Source organism: Ascochyta rabiei, chromosome 16, assembly GCF_004011695.2.
Source record: "Ascochyta rabiei chromosome 16, complete sequence".
Classification (NCBI taxonomy): Eukaryota; Fungi; Ascomycota; class Dothideomycetes; order Pleosporales; family Didymellaceae; genus Ascochyta; species Ascochyta rabiei.
Genome location: NC_082420.1, coordinates 669,276 through 687,070, shown reverse-complemented (window position 1 = coordinate 687,070; position 17,795 = coordinate 669,276). Strand labels below are relative to the sequence as shown.

Below are 17,795 nucleotides of genomic sequence, written 5' to 3'. Positions count from 1 at the left end.
CTACACTGTGTAACTGCATGTGTAGTATAACAGCTTTGCTGGCCTATCACTGACTACCACACTACGTGACTGCAAGGAGTATGGTGTAGTAGCCAAAGTCAAGCTGATCATGATCATGATGGTGATGGTGATGGTGATGTTATTGCCAATCTATGCTGCTCTGCTGGCTCTGCGCTTCCCAGGCGCACTGCACAGCACTGCCCCCGTAGAATCGAGCCATACAAGACCGGAACGCCGGGCCACGGAGTCGACGGGGGAATACAGCGTGCAAAACGATTTTTACATGTACAGGAATATTACAGTGGTGAGCGTGGTTCGCTCGCCGAGGAAGGCAAGGGAATGGGCGCACTCGTGCTTCTCCCCCCTACGTTGTTGCTTTCATTCCTCTTCCCGGGGCGAGGGCGGCGCATTGCCAGTGCTAGGTTGTGTGAACACGGCGGCGTGGCTCAGGTCTAGGTCTACTCGAGGTCGCCGGCGGATCCTGACTCGGAGGGTGTCTTGCTGCCGCCGACGGGGATGGATGTGTCGACTGCGATCATTTCGGCGAGGATGTCGAGGACGGGCTGGGGGAGGTTAGCACGGGGTGGTGGGGGTGGAGACGAAATGGAGCGCTACGTACCTTGGGCACGGTCTTGTCGTAGATGTTGATCAGCTCCCGCGGGTTGGGGTAGACCTTGAGGGCGCGGTAGAAGCACAGGGCGGCCTCGACGTTGTCTGCGCCTGGTGGGAGTCAGCCAGAGGGAGGCGTGTTTTTGTCTGCATGTCGCAACGCACCCTTCTGCACCATGCCCTCACCCTGGGCAACCTCCTGCATGAAGTAGGCCTCGACCTCCTCCGGGTCCTTGGGGAAGCCCTCCTCGTTGGCCAGGGCGACGGCGTCGCGGATGGCCTTTTTCTGCTCGGCGCCCTGGTGCTCGGCCTCTTCCTTGGCGGCGCGCTGGATGCGCTTGCTCTCCTTCTTCAGGGCCTTGCGGAACTCGGGGTCGTTGCGGCGCTTGTTGTCGAAGTAGACGGCGTACGCGAGCAGGCCGGTGACGACGGTGCCGACGCTGATGGCGACAAGGGTCGATGTCTTGACCGCGGACTGCTGCGACATTGTGGGGGCGCGAGTGTGTGGCTGGCTGGGTGGACGTGCGGGGGAGGGGGGGAGGGGGGAGAGCGGGAGGAGGCGGTGGGTGGGATGGGATGGGACGGGCTTGGTGACGACTTTTTAGAGACTTGGGACCACCGACGGGAACGCGGTGGTGGTGCTGGTCAGTGCGGAAGCTGTCCCGTGCGAGGGCCGAGCCATGTCACGGATGGCCTCACCCACCACCTGTCATCTGTCCCGTTGACGCGGCAGCAGTCGGACTGCATGGACTCGTGACAGCCTTGTCTTCGTCCTTGTCTAGTCCAGTTCAGGTTCAGGTCCAGTCCAGTTCAGGTCCAGGTTCAGGTCCAGTCCAGTTCAGGTCCAGGTTCAGGTCCCGGTCCCTGCCCTCGCCTTCACCCTCGCCCTCACCCTCGCCCTTCACCCTCACCCTCACCCTCACCCTCACCCTCACCCTCACCCTCACCCTCACCCACATACACGCACGCGCACTCGGCCGCCATGTCGGACAAGCAAAAGGGCATCTCGCTGCGCAAGAAGCGCGGCGACAAGAGCAAGAAGAATGCGCCCACCATCAGCGCCCCGCGCCAGATCAGCGCCCCCATGCCTGCCGGCGCCGGTGCTGGCATAGGCGCCGCAACGCTGTCCTCGTCTGCCCGCCCCTCGCAGGACTCGAGCCGCTCGCGCAGCCGCGGCCCCCAGGACGATGGCCGCAACCCCCAGCAGCGCGGGCAGCGCGCCGACAAGACGGCCGACCTGGTCAAGCGCCGCTACTCGCAAAAGGTCATGCAGCTGCCCACCGACTTCCCCGGCGCCGGCGCCCCCATGCCCGACCTGCCCCAGATCCCCAGCCAGTTCAGGGACAAGAGCCAGACGCGCGACCTCCGCGACCTCCGCGACCCCCGCGACCCCCGCGACCCCCGCGACCCCCGCCGGGACAGGAGCGCAGACGCGCGCGGGCCCGGCCTCCAGGTCGACATGCGCGCCCTGCGCGACCCCAGCCTGCAGGCCGAGCAGTACGTCGCCTCGATGCTCGCCGACGCCGACGACGACGACATCCGCCGCTACCAGGGCGAGCTGCGCAAGGCCAAGCACCGCACCTCGCTCGACCTCCAGACCAACGTCTACCAGAACCGCACCCAGTTCATCAAGATCAGCAACGAGGCCGAGAAGCTCAAGGGCGAGATGCGCACCTTGCGCCAGCTCATGTCCGACCTGACCACCACCCTCGACCAGACCGTCTCGGCCTCGCCCACGCCCAACGGGGACGCCGCCGTGAGCGCTCGCAGGGCCAACCGGAGCTCCATTGGCGACCTGAACCAGATCCGCGCCGCCCAGCTGCAGCAGCTCTACCGCGACGTCGAGGGCTCGCAAAAGTACCTCCCGCCCATCCCCGGACGCTACATCGTCTGGAAGTCACGCAGGTGGTTCGAGCTGGACTCGGCCACCCTCAAAGCCCGCCGCCGCGTGCGCCTGCTGCTGCTCAACGACCACCTCCTCATCGCCGCCGAGAAGAAAGCCCGCAACGACGTCGCCGCCCAGCGCGACCGCAACCGTTCCGCCGTCGAGTATGTCGCCCAGCGCTGCTTTCCCCTGCAGGACGTCCAGGTCTCCCGCGCCCCAGAAGAGCGCGTCATTGTCCGGGCAGGCAACGAATCCTTCACCTACGACACCAAGCAAGAGGACACCGGCGACAAGATCACCTTCCTGTCCACCTTCCGCAAGACCAACGACGACCTGCGCAAGAGCCAGGAAGCCGAGGTCGAGGAAAAGGACCGAGCGCAGGACAGCTACAACCACATGCTCTCCCGCGATCCCGCTCTGCGTGCCCAAACCGATCTTCTGGAGAACCTGAACGACGGCGTCAGCCACAACGTCAGCACCTTCGTCGACATCGACGGCCAGACGCGCAACATCCGCTGGGTCGAAACACAGCTCGACGAGCTGGACATTGATATTGCACTGCAGCATTTCGGGAACGCAGTATCCAAAGTCGAGAAACTCAAGACCCTATCGCAAAACATGAGGGGCAACGAGATGGCCAAGACGATAGTCACAATCAAAGTCAACGAGCGCGCCGCCAAACTCGCAAATGTGCTGGTTCGCCAGCTCGCCGAGGGAAATACGTGGAACGGTCCGATCAACCAGCATGTCACTTGGGTGAACCGTCTCGGCTTCGAAGACCGTGCTCGAGAAGCCTACCTAGAAGCTCGAAGCAGCCTAGTCAAGGCGCGCTCACGGTACGTCCATGTGACCCCTCTCACATCACTCATCACGCCTTGCTAATGACCCAACAGACAATGCACGTTCGAAGGCAACCTCCCGGACTACATCTTCCAGATCTCCTACATCTACTTCCTCATCATCAAGAACACCGTCTCCACCTTCCAGACCTGCTTCCCGCAACCGCTCATGTCAGCCTGTGTCAAGTGGGCCAAAGAACACATCGATCACTTCAACGTCATACTGAAGAGGCAGCTGAGCAGTGTCGAGAGGGAAGGGGAAACGTGGAACCAGTGTTTAGAATTAGCGCAGGAACACGCTGCCATGCTGAGGGAGGTGGGGCTGGACTTCTCCGAGTTGGTGGGGAGCACCGTTGCAGATGAAGACAGTGCGAGAACGTTGCAGCCACAAGGGCCTGTAGGATTGGGCGTGCTGTAAGCATAGTCTGTTGAATGATCAAATGACCCAGCGTGGTAAGTGCCAAACTTGTCTGGCTCTCCCTCAAATCTTAGCCTGATCACCTTTGCTCTGTTCTCTTCTGTCTGCTCTACAGTGTCCTTTGCCCAATATGCCAAGTCACCTCATCCACTCCCTGTCGAACTATCAGCCTGGCTCCCTCCCTCCATAGCGGGACTTCACGTTCACCTAGACTTCAGTAGGACCTAACTCACTGCTAAAGCCTCTGCGCGCACACACAAACCACGCTAAAGATGTTAGCGCGCCTTTATCAGTCTGCTGCCTGTGTGGTCTCACGGTGAAGGCAGATTGACATGTTAAGAGGGCAGACTGGTCTTCCCCTCGAGCTCTTGACACTTTCCTCTCTCGACACCAACCTTTGGACGGCTTTCTTCTTTGAACCCCCACCAGCGATACTCACCTCGGCATCCGCAACAAGCACAATATGCCTTCCGAACAAGAGAACATCCAGTATTTGTACTTGGTCCTCACCCATGGCGGTGTTCCCACAGTGAGTTCTTTGCTGGCTCAGAAGCTTCTCGCTTACACAGCACTGACACACCGCGTTCAGATCAACTGGGACGCCATTTGCGCGGACCTCCAGCTCGAGAAGGGCGCAGTGACCAAGCGCTGGTCTCGACTCAAGCAGGCCATGGACAAGGGCGTAGAGCCCGCACGCTCAAACCACGAGTTCCTCTGGCTCATGGTCAAGCACTCCGCCCGCGACAAGGTGAGTACCTTCTCAATGTCAAGCTACGCCAGGCCATGAGACGTGCTACTGACACCAAAGGTAGGCATTCGATTGGGACGGCATCGCCGACAAGTGCAACAGCACGAAAGCCGCCTGCTCGAAGCGCTACTCGCGTCTGAAGATCGCCTTCGACAAGGGCGACGCTCCGCCTCCCACTCCAACCAAGGCCAGCAAGTCTGCTCCCACCACACCGAAACAGACGCCGCGAAAGAGCAAGCTCAAGACCGAGGACGACAGCGAAGACACGCCCACTACGCCTGTATCGAAGCGAAAGCGCACACCGGCGAAGAAGCCCACCGCTAGCCTCGCAGACAAGTTCAAGCCCGAGACTGACGAGGACGAGGAAGAAGAGCGCGCGAAGCCGAAGCGGGCAAAGTCCACTCCCGAGGTGAAACGCAAACCCAAGAACGCATTCAGAGCCAGCGACAACAAGGGCATCGAGGAGACACAGCCAGTCGTCAAAGGCGAGCCGGTCGACGACAGCAACAATGATGATGACGATCACGTCTTCTTCGACGCACGCGAGCAAGCTTCTGCATTCACCGACACCGACGCCGAGGTTGATAGGGACACAGTCTGTAAGTCTACTTCCAGATTCATTCCCTCTCTTTCCACGACTGCGCGCCATTCTTACCTCGGAGATTGGTGCTGAAACACTCAGTGTCTGTCGTCCTTCTCGGAGGCATTCACACACGCTCGGGAAATGGCTAACATGCTGCTGAACAGGAAGATCGGGCTGAGTGAGACGTACCGTGAGGAGTTGGAGGGTATGCTTGGGGTTCTCGAGGAGGCTTGAGTACTACGAGTAAGGGGGAGATGGTCGCTGCTGTGTTTGCATACCTGGAAACGCGGGCTTGGGTGGTTTGGACGCATCCTTGGTGGGACGGATCATCTTCAAAGTACCTCGTCTTTACCGCGCGGAACCTCCCCTTCGTGGTTGGGGACTCGCGTATCTTGTCGAGCCTGGCAGGCTCCTTCCGTGCTTCTCTATCAACATATCAGAATGCACGCACGATGATAGCCTGGCGTTAGATAGCAGAGGATCAGCGATTCTGCTCCTACTAAAAACAACAAACACAATACCCACATCACCCACATCCTTTGTCTTGGTCGTGCATACGTTACGCAGCATCAACTCCAGACAACGACATCCAGCACAACCAAACCAGCAGCAAGAGTGCTCGCCCCTTCAGTACTGTATGCTGGGTTTTTTGCATGCGGCGACGCATCTCGTCGTATATCCACCAACTTGCATTTACATCACGATGAGCTGAGCATTGTCAAAGCTGGTTTCATTGGTGTGTCTCGATCAACGAGTTGCGTGGACTTGACAGTCTTTGCAGACAAAAGTCTGTTCCGGAAGAGCAGGCCCTCAACGCATAAGGAGGTGCTTCTGTGGGGAGGTGTTAAGCCCTGCTTCTAACCTACGGGGGCGTTGTTGGGTTCGTTCATCTAAGCAGCCGACAAACGGATCCATGTGTGAACACCACATACGCTAACGGCGCTTTCTGTCTGGGTAATGTTTCTTCCCAGACTTGCTTGAGCTTTTCCAAAGACGGTTAGTCGAGCTGCGCTCTTGATATCGTCGGCGGTGGGCGGTTCAATGGCCAATACATGGAGCCTGCATTTTAGTCTGACACGCGTTCGCGTCGCGCGATGCACCATCCAGCATAGATCCTGGCTGCTCTCTGGAAACGTACTGCATTAACTCCTATCTCCAAGTCTAGCTCTTCGCTTGCTTGAGGTCATGTCGGGCAGCCGTGATCGTGTTGGCAAGGCGTGGTGTGGTGAAAAGGTCGGATCCGAGGTCGGAGTCGGATATAGCATGATTCCCGAGTATAGCTGGATGCTTACAGTGTTGGTATCCTCCTGTCGTGGGCCAACGGCTCATTGGTGGGAGGTCTGAGTGAGCTTCGACTTCATTCTCGTCAGTTTCAAGCTGAGAGTAGAGATGTTAACATCGCGTCTCGAGCGGAATGACGTGCGGGGAAAGCGGGGCTCGTTCGGATATAACCTCTATGTATTTATCATCACCGGTCTCACCCACCACGACGCCGGATAAGTACTCGCGACTTCCCAACAAACTCCGTCTACTTCAAGGTTTTCTTTGATCGTATGTCCTGGGCTTCTCACGCTACCCGCGCCTTTCGACTGTCTGCCTCCTCCTCAATTGCATCTGTAAGACTAGCTTCCTTGAGTAACCAGGTAGGCCCAAGAGCTATATTCATCAGAAATATGTCGTCCCTTCCCAAGACTATGAAGGCGGTTGTCATCGAAAAGACGGGAGGAACCGATGTGCTGCAGTACAAGACCGATGTGCCAGTCCCTGAACCCAAGGGCGATGAAGTCCTCATCAAGAACGAGTATATTGGCATCAACTTCATTGACACGTAAGCTCCAAGACTCCAAATACTCAACTGTTTCAAAAACAATCAACATCATTGAGTGCAAGCTTCTGATGCTTCTCAGCTACTTCCGCTCTGGCGTCTACACACCCCCCTCGCTCCCATACATTCTGGGGCGCGAAGGTTCCGGTACCATCGCTGCAGTCGGCCCCAAGGCGCCATCTGACCTCACCGTTGGAGCTCGTGTAGTCTACATGGGTCAGAATGCATATGCTGAGTACACCGCCACGACCGCCAAATACGTGGTCACCATTCCGGACTCCATCAGCACCAAGATTGGCGCCGCGGTACCCCTCCAGGCTCTGACTGCCCTTACTCTGATTCGTGAAGCGTATGCTGTGCAGAAAGGGGACTGGGTCCTGGTTACTGCTGCTGCAGGTGGTGTGGGGTTGTGGCTCTGCCAGTTGTTGAAGGCGGTTGGCGCGAGGACGATTGCAACAGCGAGTACGCCTGAGAAGAGGCAGCTTGCCAAAGAAAACGGCGCAGAGGTGTTACTTGAGTACCACGCAGACGACCGCGATGTGTTTGTGAAGAAGGTCCTGGAGATCACCGGCGGGGAGGGCGTGCATGCAGTGTTCGATTCTGTAGGCAAGGATACGTTCGACAGCAGTCTGGCGGTTGTTAGGAGAAAGGGTACGATGGTGAGCTTCGGCAACGCTTCTGGACCAGTCACTGGATTTGCTCTTAGGTAAGCCCACCTCCACTCTATCTGAACGTCTCAGAACCACAATGGATATGCTAACATGATGCAGCCGCCTGTCAGCAAAAAATGCCAAGCTCTTGCGCACCACGCTTTTCAACTACATCGCCACCCGCGAGGAGTTCCAGCAGTATGCCAAGGAACTGTGGAGCTTCATCGAGAAAGACGGGTTGAACGTCAAGATCCACAACGTCTACCCATTGGAGGACATCAAGCGCGCCACTGAGGACATCGAAGGACGGAAGACGACTGGAAAGCTGTTGTTGAAGCCGTAGATTTCTTCGCACTGGGAGACGAATTTTTTAAAAGCTGCTGAGTATTCTCCATCACCTCAATTAATTTGATATGACTGTTGTTACTTGCACAGAACGAAACACAATACGTACATAACGTAGAATTTCACATGCCACTTCAAGTTTCTCAAAGTGAAGATGAAAGATGATTCGCATGCGGCACAAGTTGCTGCGACTTTTCACTGCCTTTACATTACTCTCGGTCGCAACTGCTCACCCCGTCTGCCCAACCGTTCTCCTTTCCTTTACACCACATCGCTTTCCAGCATGGCTGTCGATATCGAAACCCTGGATAGCATTCGAACGTGGGCGCAGGCAGGCTTTCCGGACAGCTTTGCCAAGCTCGATGGTTTAACAAGTTCCGATATGACAGTTCGCCTTAGATTGACAGGGCGTGTCATGAACAGTATTCGAGTGACCAAAGAAGAGCTACTGATAACCATTCCTGTAGGCTCTCTCGCGGGTCCGTATCTAGCACGCGTGTACGCTTGGACTGAGCGAAACGGATCTGTCAGTCTGGGTCATGCCGCTGGAGGCTACATGGAGGTACACCGCGACACTACCAACCCTCCAGTGCATTTCCACACGCCGTACTGTTTGGTGGGGCCGGTTGAAGACGAAACTGGTGCGGCGCGTTTCGAAGCCCTCATACGGTATTGCGTCAGTATCAAAAGAGTCAAGGGCACTGGCATACGCTCCAAAACCAGCGCTTTCAAGGAACACTTCCCAGGCGCCTGTTGTGAAGTTGCTGAACAGGTCACTCGCGAGGCGCGCGAAAAGAGAATTGCAGACCGTTGCGTTCGTCTGGGTGAGACTACAATCATCATACCCGCCAATCTATAGTATCGCTAACCACACCATCGGTAGAGTTGCCCCATAAGACGCACCTCACCACCGCTCAGAGCCCAGCATCAACTCCAACACCGACTCCGACTGCAGCCACAGCCCCGACTGCGCCCACGACTCTAGAAACCGGCTACATCAGCCATCGCAGCGAACCCCCTACACCCACCGCCGTCGCTAACGAGCACCCACAATCCCTAGACCAGGCGTTTGCCACATTCAAAACCACCCTAACGACCCAAATTAACGCAGCCCGAGTAATCGACACCCACGAGAAAGCCGCGCTGACTATTCGAGTCCACAGTCTCGAGCTCAGCGTAGCCTCCGCAGAAGCCGAGCGCGACAAGCTGCAAAGCGATTTGTTGGCGGCAAAGGAAGAGGCAGAGAAGTGGAAGGCGCAGTATGAGGGGCTTAAGAAGGTTCTGTGGGATACTGTGGAGCGAGAATTTTGAAGGAGTGGGTTGGGGATTTGGAGGGTGGTGGATGGGTGGTGTGCTGGAGAGGCCGAAAGGGAGTGAGTGGTGCCGTGTATTGCGCTCATTGAGGCGTGTGTGGAGCGAAATCTATCAATTCGTTGCTTTAAAAAAAAATCTTTCGTCAACCTCTTTCGACGTCTCGATCCACCGCGCCTTCCTACGGTTTGCTTTCTGCGTTACTGACATGAGCTCAATTTCCCCAGCAGCACTGCTGCCCTCCGGTCAACTCATGCTAGTCTTGACAGCACTGGTAAATGGTTTTGATGCCGAAACTGTGCAGAGTTGATTGATGTCGTCATGCCCTGGGTATCTGGCGTGGGTTGCGGTGAGATGAGGTGAAGGCGTTTCTGGTTTGTTTACTAACGCGTCTGCGACCTGCCTTCTGCCTTCCTGCACTGCACTTTGAATTATTCACTCATTAAGCACACTGAGAATTCATCAACCACTTCCTCATTCCTCTCGAAGCTGTAGCGTCGAACATGGTCGCGACGCTCACACCTGGCTCGCTCGAAGACGTCGAAGCGTGGGCGAGTCAGGAATTCCCAGATTACTTCAGAGCCTTTGTCGATACGGAACGTCTACATACCAAGACGCTCCCCTTCGATGGAGAATACATGGACGGCAAGATTATCCTCAAATCCATGCTGCTTGTCGCCCTCGAAGTCGGCTCCACAGACACCGGTAACAAGGTATACGCGCGCATCTCAGGCAGCAACGACGTCGAGCTCTTCAGCGATCACATGATTGCGGATCCGACAGGCTCCAAAAAGGGTCTTTCCTACATGAAACCAGCCGTCGATCTAGTAGATATGTACCTGAGAACACCTTACAACCATTCCATTGAGACTGGTCACCCAGCTGGTGTGGATCGACTCGAGACTCTTATTAGGTTCATATTTCTCAGTAACGGTGAGTCCACAGCCGTGCAGCCAAAGCTTGGTTTTTTCAAATCACACTTTCGAGCTGCTTGCCGCGATGTTGCACGGGGTCGTGGCGTCCTAGTGGATGGCGATGATACAGATGAAAGCGATACGCTTTCAGGTAAGCATCTGCTTTTGATGACTTGCATCATGAGATGTATCTAATCACTGTTCCATAGACACCTCACCTCCCGAGCTCATCGCGGATACCGACACCGCCGGGCTTCGCGACAACCCAGCCGCAACCTCCGTTTTCAACCAGCACGTAAACGCCATGGACGAGAGCTACTACGACTTCAAGACTAGAATGCTGTCGCAACTCGGCGCAATACAGAAAACCGAAAGGAACCAAACAGATTATCTGAAGGCTCAGGTTCAGGAGCTCCAATGCAGGCTCACGGTCTTGGAAGAAGGTCGAGCGAAGATGGGGAAAGAGCTGGAGGATGAGAAGGAAAAGGCGAAAACAGCCGCAGAACAGACTGCTAGTTGGAAGACGCGATATGAGGGTCTCAAAGGGACATTGGAACGTGTACTCGGTCAACGCTTCTAATTTGATCAGCACTGTGCTTTGATGACTTTTAGCTGGCTGCAGCAGGTGTCGTAGATCAGGACAAGACCGATGAGTGCTCGACACACCACCTGGACTTACAATTATGGATGAGCTGAGGACCTGGTTAGGGCTCATTGGGACACCGCATGAGTCCTCACCATTATCGCGTGTTAGTGAGGTGAATTGACCAAATGAAAGGCAGTCAATAGGCCACGTACGACTCAATACTACGTTCGCGATTCTTCGTTCTTCATTCTCTTACCGTTCTCTTAACTTATCCCGTAAGGAGAACGACCGGGTGGTCCTCGAAGCCGAGAACACCAGCGCACGGGAAGAGATGACTGTTCGGACAGACAAGCTTGCACTTCTGCACACTGAGGCGGTACGTGAGCGCAGGCGGGGCAGTGTGTTGAAAGGCTAGGCGCAGTGCTGGAGCTAAGTGATGTTCAGCACGCGGGTGAGCTAGGCAGGGGTTGGAGGCGCGAACGAAGTCCACGGCGATGAAAACGAGGCTGCGCGGCTTGCGCGGCTTGCGCGGCGCGCAGCCTTGGAGTCGCCTCGCTGCAAACGAGACAGCCTGCACTGCAAGGCAGTTGTGGATTTCCCGGCATATCATTCGGGCTTGGTTGAGATGGCAAAACTGAATTATATTCAAGAAGGATTGTATGTACAAAGAGCGAGATTCCATCCCGTTTCAATCAATGCGCTGACACCCAGCCCTCGGGCGTCCCCTCAGGCTGACAGCCATTGCGTTCGAGTGTTTCTTCTCGGGGGATTTGCTTAGAAGGTGACGACACCAACACCAGCAGACTTGGCAACGATGCTGCAAGCAGAGGCAGCGGCGTCGGCGGTGTACTTGTAGCTAGGAGTCCAGGTGTTCTGTCTCTGTGTTAGACTGTGTTCGCATGAGGAGAGTAGTCAGAAGCTTACCTTCTTGGTGATCTCGGTAGTCGAGGAGGTGAAGAGGTTGTTGCGCTCGTTGGCGGAGCCCTCCTCGTCCGAGTCGAGGTTGGTGACAATAGCCCGCTCGACACCGGTGAAGGAGGTGTTCTCAACGAGGACCTGAGCTCCCATGCGGCTGTTGACGCCGGAGATACCGCCGTTGTAGCACGAGCTGTAGACGTGGGCGGTTCCGAAACGGACCGAGGGGAGGCGGGAGTTGACCTTCTGGAAGTCGTTGTGGTGGTAGGTGACGCGCAGCTTGCCGCTGTCTTCGCCGGCGTTGTTGTCGGAGTGGCCGACGAGGGAGCCCTTCCACTGGGCGATGTTAGATAGGTTGACTGGACAAGAATGATTGTTTACTTACGTGGTCGTGGAACTTGTTCCAGGAGAAGGTCAGCGAATCGGCGCCGTGCTTAGCATCGAGGAGACCATCGTAGGTGTCCTTGTCACCAGTGATGCCAACGGAGGAGAAGTCGTTGTGGTCAACCCAGACACGAGTAGAAGCGTCAATATCGACAAGGTCCTTTCCCTTGGGTGCGCGGTAGAACTTCAGGTTACGGATGATAACGTTATCCGCCTTCCTGACCTGGAAGCCACCATCGGTAAGACCTGCGTTGGCGCCAACTCCAAGGACACTGGTGTTGCTGACGATCTTGACGATGCCGCATCCAGTGAGGGTACCCTTGACCTTGATGACACCGCCCTTCTTCGCGGCAGCAGTCAGACCGGCGCAGTCGCTGACAGTCGTGCCAGCTCCGCTTCCACCACCGGTTGTGCCGGCGGCAAAACCGACAAGTTCATCGACGGCGGCAGCCCTCTTCTCCATGGGAGCAGCCTGGACGGCACCAGCGGCCGCAAGGACAGTAGCAATCTCGAAAAAACGCATGTTGATGATTGGTGAAGAATGAGGTTGATGAACGAATGGAAGTCTCAAATAAGATGGAAAGAATGGATAGAGATCAACTCTTGGTACTTGCTGGATGGGTTGTGGATGATGTCGTAGGAAGTTCTTATATAGCGGATAGGATGGAATACCAAGAGAGTACCAAGAGTTATTGTCCTGCCATGATCTCCATGGGAAGACCCCTTAAATATCGCAAGACAGAAACAACATCTTGGCGATCTGATCGTACAATTCCTCCGTGTATACTGTACCCCTTCCTGAATGTCTTGAGCATGCAATATCATCCACCATTCGCAAGGAGGGAGAGCACTTCTGTAGCGGAATTAATACAATCATCAAGCACACCTACGTATGGTGTACTACGGTACACATGACCAAATGCAAGTGAATCATGACAGCTGTACCCCAGATACACTAGATGCATATGCAGCTAGCTTGTTTCCCATGTGTGTAAAAAGGCAATAGCAATCTATGTTTCGGCGCCACTGTTTAGGAACGAAGTAAACGAAGCTTGGCGATGGAGAAGGAGAAGTCCCACCAATGGGAAGATCCTGCTAGCGCAGAGAATAAATTGTTGCGGAGTGTGAGAGCGCGTACAGAGTGAATGATGCAAGATTCTGATCGCTGATGTATACACTGTGTTTGTCAGAGCATCCCGCCTCCGTGCTTGTTGAAGAAATAGCGTGGAAAGAAGTGTTTGGAACGATGCTAGAGAGGATGAAGCTAGCGTGCACGTGCCATCCTACGGAGACTTCTGTCAACCCTGCGATCCCGCTGTCCAATACTCCGAAGTCCCAGCACCTCACAGACAAGCTTGGCTACAGCTCAATGAGCTTATTCGACTTCAACCATCCGTGTTTGACCCATCTCGAGACCGTTAGCAGGCTGGGCAACGGATGCAGCCTCTCACTATCCCCCTGAGCTTAGCGATACCGTTGACGAATGGGCCTTGCCGCCTCTACACCCTTCCCGAACCCAGGACCTCCCAGACACGTTGCGCCAAGCACTACGCTGCCGTATGCGGTCTGCTCCGCCGCTGGAGTCAAGCTCCCCGTGCCAAGACCGGAGCCTGCATTGCAAGCCCCGGAACCCCTTGATGTATTATGTTTCGCTCAGTCGCACTAACTCTATGGCATGTTAATTGGTAGGCGATAACGACGCAACGACTCGTTTAGAGATCTCGCTCTCGGCTTCGCGTTCTTCTTCTCTCACAGCTCCTTACTCCCCGTTCTACAGCCAACAGGCATAAGCCAGGGCGGGACATTGAACCCGTTGGACACACGACACAATTGCGATTTTCGCGTTCAACTGTTTCAAAAGATGTCAAGCTCTTGGTGTACCTACAGGTAATACCACAATATGTACCCTCTGCTTCGACTCTAGTAGACGCCAGATCGCAGACGAGGTGCGGTGATACCTGCCAGACGCAGTATCATAGATGACCCGCAAGCTTGAAGAGTCTATGAGGATCCACGCTTGCTAGACTAGACCCATGGTCTCGATCAAGTTCATGCATGATTTATCGGCGCAGCTTGACCCGCACTCACTTCTAGCAGATCGGAGGTGCGGCAGTGGTAATCGCATGTACGACTGAACAGCGAATTAGCAGTGAGTCGCTGAACAAGATTGGATCATTACGTTTGTATACATTAGCATCATCACCCTACAGCAATGCTTCCTTAGTGTTGTGAATACTGGGAGATTTATGAAGATTGAGAAGCGGCTTGGGCACAGGTTTCCGGGATCACAGAACGTGTAAGTCGTATCTTGAGGCTTAGCCACGATTGCCGTCATCGCTGTATGCTTTGTTAAACTCTGCACCAGCGTGTCGGTCCACTAGGGTTCGTCACAATGGCCCGTGCGCTATACGCGTATTCGGGATGTTGTCTGGCGGTTTCGTAAACGCCTTTATATAAGGCAGCAGCAGCCGTAAAAGAAGAGTAAATCGCATAATCAAGACCAGAGAAAATGGGACGACCAGACAGTACACAGGCGCCAATTCCAGTATGGGGGGAGTACGACGACGGAATGCAGTCGAGTGCAGCTCCTCCTCCATACAGACTCGAATCGCCAGCAACTTTCAGGACTATACCAAGCAGAGCAAACTCGCACCAAAAGTACGCTTACGAGATGTCATCTCCGATTATTTCCTCAAATCCATATGTCAACGCCGGGGATGCTAGTGCATCAAGTTCACTCCTCGAGCTTGATGCTGCAGAAGGCTCAATACCTCCGTCCGGCGATACTGGAGTTACTAGTATGTATGTTATCATTATTAGGGAAATTATCAACTGATCTAAATATCCTAGATGACGGTCGTATCGACATTGATCTGAAGTCGCGACTCACCAAAACGCTCGTCAAGCTTGTCCCTGAGAAGAACAAAGAGTCATTTGAGCCCAGCCGCCGGTTAACAACATACCGAGGCTGGAGTATAAGGATGAATGTCGTCATTCAGATAGTGGGCAGTCGTGGTGATGTACAACCTTTCGTTGCCTTGGGTCAAGAACTACAAAAGTACGGTCATCGTGTTCGAATAGCGACCCACAACACGTTCGAGGATCTCGTCAAGAAGTCAAACCTGGAGTTCTTTCCGATAGGAGGCGATCCAAAAGAGCTCATGGCCTACATGGTTAAGAACCCTGGACTGATACCCTCGATGAAGAGTTTGCGAGAAGGCGACATCAAGCGTAAACAAATCATGATATCGGAAATCCTTGATGGTTGCTGGAAATCATGTGTAGATGCAGATCTTGATTCGAAAGAACCATTCGTCGCCGATGCAATCATCGCCAACCCACCTAGCTTCGCGCACGTTCACTGCGCACAAGCGCTAGGGGTTCCGCTCCACCTAATGTTCACCATGCCGTGGAGTAGCACCAGGGCATTCCCGCATCCCCTAGCGAATTTTAAAATTGGAGAGATCGACCCTGCGCTCGTCAATTACGCATCATACGGCATTGTGGAATTCCTTACCTGGCAAGGTCTGGGTGCCGTAATTAATAAGTTCCGAGCCACTCTAGATCTGGAACCCGTGCCTACAACAGTCGGGCCTGCGCTTGCAGAGGTGCTAGAGATACCTTTCACATACTGCTGGTCACCAGCACTCGTTCCCAAACCCGCGGATTGGCCTTCGTACATTGATGTGTGCGGCTTCTTCTTTCGCGATCCACCGCCTTACGAGCCTCCAGCAGCAATCTTCAAGTTTCTCCAAGCCGGTCCGCCACCCATCTACATTGGCTTCGGCAGTATCGTCCTTGAAGACACTACCAAGATGACTTCGTTGATTTTGGAAGCTGTGCAACTGTGCGGTGTTCGAGCTGTCGTGTCCAAAGGTTGGAGTAACCTAGGAGAAGGACTCCCTGAAGAGACTGGCGACGTTCTGTTTATCGGTGACTGTGATCATGAATGGCTGTTCCAGCACGTCACAGCTGTGGTTCATCATGGCGGTGCAGGCACAGCTGCTTGTGGACTAAAAAACGCGTGTCCTACCTTGGTAGTGCCGTTCTTTGGTGATCAGCCATTCTGGGGAAACATGATTGCCGAAGCTGGTGCTGGACCAAGGCCAATATCACACAAATTGCTATCCAGCCAGAACCTGGTCGATGCAATCCATCTCTGTCTTGCACCCGAGATGAAGTCTGCAGCTCAGAACATCTCCTCCCAAATGGCTGAAGAGCAAGGTCTCAAAGCAGCCGTGCAGTCGTTCCATGCCAATCTGCCATTCGAGGCGATAGCCTGTAATGTTCTGCATGATCTGCCAGCTGTGTGGGTATACAAGAAGGCTCCAATCCGATTATCGAAACTCGCAGCACAGATCCTTCTCGACAATGGAGTCATTTCTCCTAAAGACCTCAGCAAGTAAGTTATCCAAGTCAGCTAATCTTCGAATCTCTGTTAACGTTACTAGTTACCAGACCCAGACAGTGCATATCACTGATCATCGCTGGGATCCGATCACAAGTACTGGCTCTGCAGGCATGTCGATCGTTACTAACATGGGCAGAGCAACGATCGGTATGCTTTACGATCCTTACAAAGAGCTGAATCGGTCGAAGACCGAAGGAACGAGCGATTCAGCCCACAACGCCACAACTGCTGGCAGAATGGCTACCGCAGGAGTGAAGAGTTTCGGAAAATTCAACATCGCTCTTTTCAAGGGCTCTATTGTCGACCTACCCCTTGCAGCAGCTGAAGGTTTCCGAGCTGTTCCAAAGCTATATGGAGAAGAAATCAAGGACCACGGCGAAGTGACAAATATCCAGACTGGTTTCGGCAAAGCCGGTAAGAACTTTGCATTTGGCATGTACGACGGCTTCTCTGATCTTTTCGTACGGCCGTACGAGGACGCCAAAAAGGACGGTGCACTAGGATTTGCGAAAGGTCTCGGCAAAGGCGTACTGGGATTCACTTCGAAAACGGCTTCCGCTGCTGTCGGCATCGTCGCGTACCCCGGTGAAGGCATCTGTAAGAGCATACGACATGCAGTATATTCGGGTAACAGGAGAGACATCAAGGCACGCAAGATGAACGAAGGCGCGTATCTGGCTCAACGGTCGAAGCTCAACGACGAAGTCAACGGCATCATCAATGCGTTTGAACTCCTCAGATCTGGACGGGACTGAACTGAATTTTAGAATCCAACCCATCGAATCAAAAATGAATTTCAGAACACCTATATATCTGTACGTTTGGTAGCGAATTTACAAGCCCACAGCAGTCTACGGTCTTATACTGTTGGGGACTACAAAGTATCAAGACAAACACAGAATACTCTGCTCTGCTCTTCACCAGGATGGTACTATCATGACATACCAACTTTTTCTTCGCAAGAAAATTCGAAGCGCAAGAGGCACATCTCTGCTTCGTGCCAATACAGAATTCTGTAGTAGAAACCCCGACGTTTCTTCATTGCTATAACCACCAAACACTCAAATACACTCGTTACTAGCGTCCCACTAGTGACGACGAGCTTACTCCCGAGACCTATTTCAACTCATTGACCGCAATACCCAGGTCATGTAAGAGAGCCAATAATCGAGGATCTTTGCGAAAAAAAGTATAGGTAACAGGACGCGAGCGAGGAAGATTGATATCGTGGTACGCCACTGAAATAGAATGAGATGGCTACCAGATTATCTAGACATTGCCTCGGTGAGCCTAGCTATGATAGATAAAAAAAATCATGTCTACAATGCAGAAATGATCGGTAGTAACAATATTTCCAGCGTTCAATAGAATC

The 17,795-nt window shown here is 54.2% G+C and overlaps 8 protein-coding genes across 9 annotated transcripts, besides 8 other annotated features; 6 read left to right on the top strand and 2 right to left on the bottom strand.

The window, feature by feature from the left end:
• Positions 1-104: 104 nt before the first annotated feature.
• Positions 105-139: a tandem repeat.
• Positions 140-458: 319 nt separating this feature from the next.
• Positions 459-1,096, bottom strand: EKO05_0009154 (mitochondrial import receptor subunit tom20; the record flags this gene model as incomplete). The annotated part of the gene is made up of 3 exons (XM_038941976.1): positions 459-563; positions 620-720; positions 775-1,096. The coding sequence occupies 3 exons, from the start codon at positions 1,094-1,096 to the stop codon at positions 459-461; spliced, it is 528 nt and encodes a 175-aa protein (XP_038795760.1).
• A 1-nt stretch (position 1,097) lies between these two features.
• Positions 1,098-1,195: a tandem repeat.
• Positions 1,196-1,395: 200 nt separating this feature from the next.
• Positions 1,396-1,465: a tandem repeat.
• A 20-nt stretch (positions 1,466-1,485) lies between these two features.
• Positions 1,486-1,564: a tandem repeat.
• Positions 1,565-1,591: 27 nt separating this feature from the next.
• On the top strand, positions 1,592-3,751 carry EKO05_0009153 (exocyst complex component exo84; the record flags this gene model as incomplete). Its single annotated transcript, XM_038941845.1, has 2 exons — positions 1,592-3,330; positions 3,388-3,751. 2 exons carry the CDS (start codon positions 1,592-1,594, stop codon positions 3,749-3,751), a joined length of 2,103 nt encoding a protein of 700 aa, XP_038795759.1.
• Positions 1,967-2,023: a tandem repeat.
• Positions 2,125-2,146: a tandem repeat.
• A 463-nt stretch (positions 3,752-4,214) lies between the features above and the next one.
• On the top strand, positions 4,215-5,316 carry EKO05_0009152 (uncharacterized protein; the record flags this gene model as incomplete). The annotated part of the gene is made up of 4 exons (XM_059637478.1): positions 4,215-4,280; positions 4,341-4,499; positions 4,564-5,094; positions 5,182-5,316. The coding sequence occupies 4 exons, from the start codon at positions 4,215-4,217 to the stop codon at positions 5,314-5,316; spliced, it is 891 nt and encodes a 296-aa protein (XP_059493461.1).
• Positions 5,317-6,755: 1,439 nt separating this feature from the next.
• EKO05_0009151 (NADPH:quinone reductase) lies at positions 6,756-7,900 on the top strand (the record flags this gene model as incomplete). The annotated part of the gene is made up of 3 exons (XM_038942093.1): positions 6,756-6,910; positions 6,990-7,613; positions 7,678-7,900. 3 exons carry the CDS (start codon positions 6,756-6,758, stop codon positions 7,898-7,900), a joined length of 1,002 nt encoding a protein of 333 aa, XP_038795757.1.
• Positions 7,901-8,185: 285 nt separating this feature from the next.
• EKO05_0009150 (uncharacterized protein) lies at positions 8,186-9,213 on the top strand (the record flags this gene model as incomplete). The annotated part of the gene is made up of 2 exons (XM_038942013.1): positions 8,186-8,726; positions 8,786-9,213. 2 exons carry the CDS (start codon positions 8,186-8,188, stop codon positions 9,211-9,213), a joined length of 969 nt encoding a protein of 322 aa, XP_038795756.1.
• Positions 8,833-8,884: a tandem repeat.
• Positions 9,214-9,716: 503 nt separating the features above from the next.
• On the top strand, positions 9,717-10,707 carry EKO05_0009149 (uncharacterized protein; the record flags this gene model as incomplete). Its single annotated transcript, XM_038942060.1, has 2 exons — positions 9,717-10,278; positions 10,337-10,707. The coding sequence occupies 2 exons, from the start codon at positions 9,717-9,719 to the stop codon at positions 10,705-10,707; spliced, it is 933 nt and encodes a 310-aa protein (XP_038795755.1).
• Positions 10,580-10,619: a tandem repeat.
• Positions 10,708-11,487: 780 nt separating the features above from the next.
• On the bottom strand, positions 11,488-12,535 carry EKO05_0009148 (Pectate lyase; the record flags this gene model as incomplete). Its single annotated transcript, XM_038942082.1, has 3 exons — positions 11,488-11,586; positions 11,638-11,964; positions 12,014-12,535. The coding sequence occupies 3 exons, from the start codon at positions 12,533-12,535 to the stop codon at positions 11,488-11,490; spliced, it is 948 nt and encodes a 315-aa protein (XP_038795754.1).
• Positions 12,536-14,521: 1,986 nt separating this feature from the next.
• Positions 14,522-17,178, top strand: EKO05_0009147 (uncharacterized protein; the record flags this gene model as incomplete). Of its 2 annotated transcripts, XM_059637477.1 has the most annotated exons (4): positions 14,522-14,810; positions 14,863-16,414; positions 16,464-16,516; positions 16,560-17,178. In XM_059637477.1, 4 exons carry the CDS (start codon positions 14,522-14,524, stop codon positions 16,598-16,600), a joined length of 1,935 nt encoding a protein of 644 aa, XP_059493460.1. The 2 variants fall into 2 exon arrangements, with proteins under 2 accessions (XP_059493460.1, XP_038795753.1); XM_038941938.1 differs by having other exon boundaries at positions 16,464-17,178.
• Positions 17,179-17,795: the final 617 nt, after the last annotated feature.